This window comes from Anguilla anguilla, chromosome 17 (genome assembly GCF_013347855.1).
Source record: "Anguilla anguilla isolate fAngAng1 chromosome 17, fAngAng1.pri, whole genome shotgun sequence".
Taxonomy (NCBI): domain Eukaryota; kingdom Metazoa; phylum Chordata; class Actinopteri; order Anguilliformes; family Anguillidae; genus Anguilla; species Anguilla anguilla.
In genome coordinates this window covers 12462241-12471525 of record NC_049217.1, presented here as the reverse complement: position 1 = coordinate 12471525, position 9285 = coordinate 12462241, and the positions used below count along the sequence as shown (strand labels likewise).

The 9285-nt window shown below is 42.0% G+C and overlaps 1 protein-coding gene across 1 annotated transcript in view; it reads left to right on the top strand.

The window, feature by feature from the left end:
• The first annotated feature begins 3888 nt into the window (after positions 1-3888).
• Positions 3889-9285, top strand: part of abcc1 (ATP-binding cassette, sub-family C (CFTR/MRP), member 1) — a 29102-nt gene continuing 23705 nt past the window's right edge. The window contains exons 1-2 of the mRNA XM_035397832.1: positions 3889-4084; positions 8099-8275. Of these exons, the coding sequence (XP_035253723.1) occupies positions 4037-4084; positions 8099-8275 (225 nt within the window). The 5' untranslated portion in view covers positions 3889-4036. The remainder of the gene's footprint in view (positions 4085-8098; positions 8276-9285) is intronic.

The window sequence follows — 9285 nt, the reverse complement described above, 5'->3', positions numbered from 1 at the left end:
GGATGGGATTGCTATGGTACCGAATTCCAATCCAAACCGTTGTATTTGCATTTGTGGCGTGTGTGCTACCCTCTGAAACTAGCGTGCTGAATTCCAACAACATCTACATGTGTTGGTTTATATGCAGTTCTGCCGTTCAGAATTGAGTTTGATTGTTTTGTGTTATACTGAAATTGACAGATGTACCTACTGGTGTAACTGAATACGGGTAATAGTACCAAATTGTTGAAAGCACTGTAGGCCTACTATTCTGACTCCGAGGTGTCGACTATCCGACGTGCGCACAAGGGGGAACAAATTGGTTCCCGATATGGACAAACGCGTCGGATATGAAAATTACCCACACTGTATTCGCCTGCAAGGTTTAGCATGCGTGGACTCAGTCAAAGGTGAACAGATATATTGTACGGTATAAGACAGTTTTTTGCATGTTGGCTACTCCCTGTGTCAGCAGCTTTATCTTTATAATTTGCGATATGTGCAGTAACGTGTTGGATGACACCGATTGTGTCGGTACCTATCCGATCTTTCTGTCTTGCATGCTGTCAATTTCTTTTTATCTCTCCAAAAAGAGCTTGTCTATCATGATCCAGACTTTCTTGCTTATTCGGACTAATTGCAAAACTTTTGTTATTTTTCATTTAGAAGTATTTAATGTGGATAGATTGTCATTTAACATTTTTTCGTTCATTTGGCCACATGGCTGTCTCGGCTGATGATTTTTTGCAGTCCGGCACTGTTTTTGATTGAGAGACACATCAGCAGCGGCAAGATGACTTGTGCTCATAAAATTAGACATTTGGTGTTATTTCAGAGCCAATAAGCAATAAATGTTCAGTATATTAGCAGTGTTCAGACTGGGAGCTATTAGGACCATCTAGTCATGATAACTTTCCCTTGTTTCATCTGACCATTGCAGAGCACAGCACTGTTCTTCCAGATAGTTGCTGTTGCTGTGGATGTGAATCTCTAATGATTTCGGCAGCAGAAAATGCTGTGTCGCTCATCAGATGTAGCTATATTGTAAATGTATGGTGTTTTATACAGGTGATCATTGAACGTATAACCACACTTTTACCTTTTTATGAACACAGCAAATTTGGGTTTTTGGAATTAACTCCATGGGAGTTAGAATCGACTCATGTAGTGTACATGCGTGCCAATCAAATAGACTCAGACCCAGGGCTAAACTAACTATTTTCTGAGAGTTGATATTTTAACTCTCCTCAGGGTTTAAACTGAACCCTGAGGAGAGTTAAAATATTACTTCCATACAGACCTTCCCGATACACTCATACCCACGGTCAAGAGTCTCCAATTAGCCTAACCTGAACGTCTTTGGAATGTGGGAGGAAACCGGAGAAAACAAACCCACGCGGACTCAGGGAGACCTTGCAAATTCCCTGTTAAAAAGGCCATGACCAGGATTCGACCCAGGATCTTCTGCTGTGATGCGACAGTCATTCCATCGACTTGTCGTTAGTCTAGAGTTAATAATGCTACCTCACAAAATTATTCACCGCAGGATGAACCCTGAACACAACCTGGAGGACAGCTACATATGACATATGAGTCCATGTATGGTTTATAATCTTTTTTCACTGGTGAATATATTTGCCTATAGGCGGAACTGAAAGGGAGTATTCAAAAAGCGATAGCAGTAACAGATGGAGAGCTGTATATTTTCTTTCGGTGGCTTTGGCATCGAATAAGTTTAGACAATAACCGTTTTATAGGAGAATAGCCTTGTTAAATGTCAGCAAACGCACACTACACCTCAATAAATAAGAGAGCTAGACATGCATGTTAACACTATGCATTGTACACACGCGCGCGTAATGTGCCTAGACTATATAAGCACTACACTGGCCACACTTTCTCTGTGTAAGGTGAACCTAATTGATTTGGAGGGGAATATATTTCAATGTAGCCCTTATTATCAAATTGTAATGCATTTGTTAACTCTGTCATTCATGTCTAAGGAGAGGAATCATCCCTACTTTTTAGTGAATTGCAATTCATGCATAAACTCATATAAGCATAGGTTATATGTAGCCCACTGTTACTACTGCAATGCTTGTGGCTCAACTAAAAATTGTCATGATTTATTATGCTGTCTAGTTATTTAGGCGATAAAAGAATACTTCAATAAACTTTTTAAAAAATGTGCCCGCCAAAAATAAGTACAAAAAATATAAATATATTGTTTATCTCAGTTACTATCATCTACTACTCCAGTGCTATGCATTTTAAACAATATTGCTAAATTACAGCACAACTTTCAATGTTTACTACATTGCCTAAAAACAGAATGTGTATAGTATCTCCACTAGATGGCCTTATTGTTTCATAAGCATTTATGGGAGCACTGTTGCCTCACAGCAAAAAGTTGCTTGGTTTGAATCCTGTTCGGGTCCTTTCAATATGGAGTTTGCATGTTCTCTCTGTGTGCGTGTGGGTTGGTTAGGCTAATTAGAGTGTCTAAATTGCCCCCTAGAAGTGGGTGTGTGAGCAAGTGGTGTGGGTGCCCTGCGATAAACTTGCGACCTGTCACACACTACTCCCTCCCTCCCTTGTTTCCTCTGGGTACTCAGGTTTCCTCCCACATTCCGAAGACATGCAGGTTAGGCTAATTGGTATGCTTGCTCGTAGGTACGAGTGTGTGAGGTGGGTTGGAATGGTATATTCCTGCCTTTCACCCCAAATTATGCAGGGATAGTCTTCAGCACCCCCGTGACCCTGACCAGGTTAGATGATGGATGGATGTCTTGATCTGACATTTGTATAAGCACTAAGTACAGCCGCAGACTGCAAGTGTATACTAAAGCTTATATTGTGCTCAAGTACAGGAGTGAACCAATGTAGTTCATAGAGCTGTCAGAAAACAAAAGCTAAGGTAATTGCTTGGACCAAACCAGCGGGCACACTGGATTAACAGGCAGGGTTGACGGGTTTGCATAATACTTTGCCAGGTGGCACTGCTTTCATGTTGATATTTGCTTTGTGGTAGTCTTTATATGGTACGTTTAAACCTGCTGTAAAACATTGCTTGTACCCCACTGAGACCGGCTTATCGGTAGTGAGACTTCATTGTACCAATGTAATTCTGCTGATTAAACCCAGATAGGTTTGCATGCCAACCATTCAGAAATCGGTGCATCAGCCGTCACAAAAATGTTTAGATAATAATGTGCCACAGAATTGCAAAAATGTATGTTGTAGGTTAACAGGGTAACACTACTGTGGAGCCATAGATGAGAGAAAACATTTGTGGCAAGGAGGAAGCTTTTACTATAGGTGCATGCTAAATTGTGTATGGCTCATTGAGATGTATTTCAATCCTTCCCACAATGCATCTCACAGTTTATCTATAACTCCGTATGCATTACTGGATATGATCAATGATCTATCTGATAAACTAGATAATTGGACCTGGCATACCAGAAGAGAACAAAATTTTAACGTTAAGCAATATTCAAGTACATTGAATATGTAATATTGCTTTGTATGGCTTGCATAATGCATACTTAAAATGTAGCTATGGGAATGCCTGTAATGTAATGTAATGTAATGGATAGGGAAACAATTGATACAAATTAACAGGGTACAATTTTCTTGCCCCTGTGTGTGTGTGTGTGTGTGTTTCCATATTTTTATCACCCAACACTTTTCAAGACTTAAATATGTAAAATACAGGGTAAAGAAAGGCAGGTGATTCACCGAATTTGACTTTGTAAAGTGCTACTTGAACAATATTGATAAGTCACTAGAAACAGTGCAAGTTACAAAAACTTTCGCACAATCTAGAGCTGAGAATCCTGCCACACAGACTCGTGGACGAAAATAGGCAGCTGCTGTGGACATTGACGTCATCCAAGCGCACCCCCCTCGCGCCGCCTTTGCGACAGTCCTTACCGACCGGAGCTCCGTTCCGGTATTCCTCTTCTCCTTCAGCAGCTCTATTATAACTGGTTATGAAACCAAAGGAGCACATACATTATTATATTTTCTCCCGGTCACTTGGCAAAAATTGAGAATGGATATTGACAGATTCTGTAGTCTCGACGGTTCTGATCCCTTTTGGGTAAGTCGTGTATTGTCTAGAATGTCCATGAGCATTACCTGACTAGCAGCTGTTAGCTGGCTAGCACCCCCTGAAATGTTTTTATGTAACATTATTCCTCTAAAGCAGCTGGGACTTTTCCTGTTTTTAAGGTCAACCATTTACCTTAATGCTACAGTCAGGTTCAGGCAACAGTGATATGAACGGGATTCCCTCAACTTTTCTAGTGTTTTCATGCAAGATGGTTTCAGGCTTCGTTGGGTATATAGCTACCGTTAGCAACGATGGTAGCTGCAAAGATTAGATTAGATGTGTCAAACCTAGCTAGAGAACTCCAGCTAACTACATTAACGTTTACCCATTCTGATATTCAATTACATGTCCGATAACATTATATCTATTTAGCTAGATTGCCAGCTAAGTACAGATGTCTGTCATCTGCACAAACCTCTGCCAGGCAATCAACTAAACAAATTCAGCGCTACCACATTACTCTGATAAAGTAAATAGGAAGGTACAGTAGTTAGCTAGCCAGCTAACATTAATTCGTTATCAGCATGTAAGTTGACGTTAGCTGACAGGATAAACCAGTTATGGCTTGTAATGGCATAGTGCCTTGCGACATTAGCCGTACTTTTTGTATTTTAAAGCATTTTGGACGAGTGAACAGCTGTGGATATATAAATGAACGTTACATCCATTGTTTCGGTGGCAAACCATGCTATTCATTTGACGGTGGCTATAGCTTGTTTTCTTTGCGGCAGGCGACATGAACTAACGTTAGTCAGGTGAAGTTAATTGCTAACCTAATCCAGCCCACCGGTCACTTATAATTCGCGATTGCCATTTTGTCAGAAAATATATTGCTTCATCATAAACCCATCCTTTATTTTACCCATCGCTACACCTTAGTTACTGACAAGTGCGTTGTTAGAGAGTGTATCAACGACCGAGTAAAAGCCAAGTACCCAACGTCGTCGATCGGCTCCACGCAGAATATACGGTTTCACCTTTTTCCGGAAGTTTTAAGTTAATTCCCTAGTTATGTAATGTACTGTTGTAGTTACTTGGACAGCGGTATATTTAACGTTAATAAATGTACAGTGAGACACAGTGTAGTGAACTTAGTTGCTCAGCACGGTTTTGCCATTATTGTAGCTATCCCTAGTTTGTCTCAGTCACGGGACTGTAAAAGCTAGTTTTCATTTGGAATCTGTATTTCTTCAAAATAGTCGTTTTTGTCTGCGTTACGTTTGCTACATTTTTAAACCTATTTTAAGTCGCAGGCTGACCTAGTGCTTTTTTCCTCTCATTGTCTAGTAACAGGCGTAACGACGCGCTTCAGCGCTAAATATGTGGTCACCCCGCAGTTAACCGCAACAGCAGCTCTGCGTTTTGTACTGTGTCAAAAGGCGCTGCTGCTCGCGGTGGTAATTTCCAACGCTCTTATCTACGGGTCAGGATCCGGGTGCCCCCACCATTCCCACTGGTGTAGGAACAGTACGTCTTTTGTCAGTGCCATTTCTTCAAAGAGCAGGTGGCCGGGTAAAACCTTAATTATGTGGACAATACAGTAAACTCTGTCGTAATTGACCTCGATAGGACCGGAGGGATGGGATATGTAAGGTCGGATAAACGTGTAAAAGTAAAAATAGTGCTGCTGGCAGAATGGCAACTGACACAAATTTGAAAAAATGTTAACTATAAAATTTATTCAACAAACCGTCTTTTCATAACTTTTCTTGTTTTCACAGCATGGTGAGCAGTAAAGTGAAGTAGATTCAAGTAGTTTATTTGCCATTTGTATAAAACTGCAGTAGTCTATGAAGTTCTGTTGCCACTGATTCGAAACCAAAAAGCCTCAGGTAAAAACTGTCCTTGGGCCTGTTGTTGTGAACACTTCTCTTCAGCGGTATTTCTGGGTAGCGCTCCCAGCAGTAGCAACGTCCCGATGGGAGTAAATGCAGTGAGTGAGAAGCAGTCACCCATGGTAAGATTTGAATTGCACCCAGGGGCACCGCTAAGGATTTTGGGCCCATGAAAAAAATCTTGCATAGCACCGCACCTCCCCAGGCCACCCCATTCCTGCAGAATTACTGCACAGTGTTTTGAGGCCCCTGTCAGTCAGTGCCCTTGGAATCGTACTAACTTTGCCCCCCACACGACACCCATTTGGATGCATAGCCTACCTCTCACTTGCCCAAAGGCTGCTGCTATCTTCTGGGCCCAGTCACAATACCTACGGGAATAAATGCCACCTATATATACGGTGGCGCTGTACCAATACTTTTCTGTTGTGTTCCCACAACTTTATCAATCAACTTCTGATCCTTTTTAGTGCAATATCCATACCGTCCCATAATGAATCCAGTGAGGACACTTTGCATTGTAGATCTCTAAAAACCAACCAATGTCTGGGTGGTTGCACTAAACTTCTTTAGTCGTCTCAGAAAACAAAGCCGTTGCTGAGCTTTCTTGTCAGTGGCTGTACGGTTGAGTGACCTTTGACCATTTAAAATCCCTAGAGGTCTGAAATCCTAAGAATTAAAAACCTCAACATCAGCCCCATTAATATTGATACGTGCCTGCATTTTTCAGTTTGTTGTAAAATCAACAATAATCTCCCTTGTCTTAGTCACAGCCTTATGGCTACAGCTATAATGTTGTCACTAAGACTGAGGAGATTAGCCTATTACAGTAAGACGAAAGAGATTATTATTACTACAGTCTCATTCTGCAGGGCAGGCCTAGTGTCCTAGCTTGGCCTGAGAGTGCAAGTACTGGATGTAGCCATAATGCCAGGACTCGTATAAGTAGGCACTTTGCAAGACTGTCAATTTCTATTGGACATTAACATCAGGAGATGTTAAGTGAAGGCTTCGGATAGGTCACTTACAGTATGCATGAGATGGTTACATGGGAGTTTAGTGTACTTGCACGATTGTTCTGATCATACTGACTGCGGTGTCCAGTAGACCTGGGTCAATTAAGTATTTATTTTGGATTCAAATACCTTTTCTCTGCTTTACTGATCTTGTCTGGTGTATTGGAACCAGTGAAATGCTCTCAAAAAGTGCAAACCCTGCCTTCTGGTCATATTGGCAGGCTCAATTACACCAGGCAAGATCAACAGAGCACTGAAAAGTATTTGAATCTAAAACAAATACGTATTTCACCCAGGTCTGATATCCAGTAGCCTCTCTTCCTCTGGTGTGAGGAGAATTTGCAACTCGCTTGTCAGGAATATTAAGGGTATAATAAGTTTCACTGCTACCTTACACTTCATCCTTAAACCTGCATTTGCATTTCATGTCCCTCCTGAAGATCTGTTTATTTAATTTCTGGTAAATAGCATCTTCAGTTTGATGGCCCTGCTGTCTTCGCTGTCGACTGAAACTTAATGGAAGATTGGTCTTTGGGACATGAAAGAAACATCATTTTACTCATAATTTAAAAAATAATAATTGTATTGAACAATATCAATAAGTCTAAATCTTAAATACATTTAAATGTATTTAAAAATAAAGTTGACCTCCAAAGAGGGAGGGTGGTGACAGGAAGGGAAAATAAAGATTATTTTTATGACTTCTTTGACAACAGGTTGACAGTCGTACCATGTGGACTTAAGGACAGCGCTGGAGTTTGAAAGTGAAAAGGTGTTTGAAAGAGAAATGGTTGATTGAGGCAGTTCTCAGTCAGCATGCTGAAGAGCTCATGCTTATATTCCTTCTTCCTGATTGGACCTGACCTGGTGTGACACACGCTACCCGATGAGACCCCAAGCTCTCTGTCCTTTGTGAAGTAAACCTCATAGTTTCTAAAGTTTAGCTTGATTTTGGAGAATTTTTTATATTCCATCAAGGACCTTGTTGGAATGAGTATCGAACACTTTAACATCCACAGCAAGTCAATCCCAGTTGGAGTCAACGTCCAGGCGTGCAGAGGCAGATTGAATCGGCTGAAGTTCCTTACCCCAGTCAGTCCCGGATACGTGACCTACTGACCTTCGCTTGTTTTGTGGCCGTTCCCTTTCAGGACTGGAACCGGACGTGGTTCGCCTCCAACCCAGACCTGACCCAGTGCTTCCAGAACACGGTGCTGGTGTGGGTCCCCTGCGTCTACCTCTGGCTGTGCGCGCCCCTCTACTGCCTGCACCTGCGGCACCATGACCGAGGGTACATATGCATGACCCACCTCAACAAAGCCAAAACCGTGAGTCCCCCCCCCTGCCCCCCACCCCCACCACCCAGCTGTCTCTGTGTCAGTCGCATGTCCTCCCCATTTTCTTTTCTTTTTTCCATTCACTCACTTATTTATTCATGTATATGTCTTTTAATATATATTAGCATGCATCAGACACCCCCATATTTTCTAAAGTGTGTGTTTTCCTTCTGTCCCTAGTTGAAATTTGTTCCATTGTGTAAGAAGTCTGTCTCTGATGCCAATATGTCTGCTGGCCACACATTCCCTTGATCTTATCATTATCACAATACAGTTGGTACAATGGTAGAATAGCGACCGGGAGTGAGAGATTGGGAACCATTCAAGTCAACAGACGTACTAATTCAATCACAACAGGACGGCCAATACAATATGGCCTAATTGACAGGTGTTACAAGGACCGACTACATCCGTCTTGGTATGTGTATTCAACACTACTGATCATAGCTTCGAAAACAAATAAGAAGCAGCCTCTGGAAAGGTTCGTGGTTCAGTCTGACTCTGCTGAATCCAAGGTGTCATTCGTGCACTTTGTCACTGCCGGTATTGGAAATAAACTTTGTACTTTTTCATCACGTTCGAGAGACGTCCTTTTTTCCTTACAATTGTTTAAATAAATGCTACATGTATACTTCTAAAATTTGAATTTTAGATTTAAAATTATTATTTTTTTTTTAATTTGACTTATTTTGAAGTAACTCGCGCCCCGCAGGCTTGCTTAAATTCCACCGGCAAGCTGTCATTTGGTCAACCAGTCGTTGCAACTGCGGGGCGCGGTTTGCACTAAACTGGTTTTGGAAAAAAATAAATGACGCGTCTCAGTCCCGCCTCCTTCTCCTCAGTGCCCTCTCGTTGTCCTCACGATACCGTCGCTCCCCGCCCCCGCCCCCGCCCCCGCCCCCGCCGTGCCGGGGTGGAGTTGGATTTCCTAGGTGCCCGCGTCCCGCCGTGCATTTTTACTCTTGTGTGTGAAGCGCGGCTCTTGCTGACTCTCATTGTTT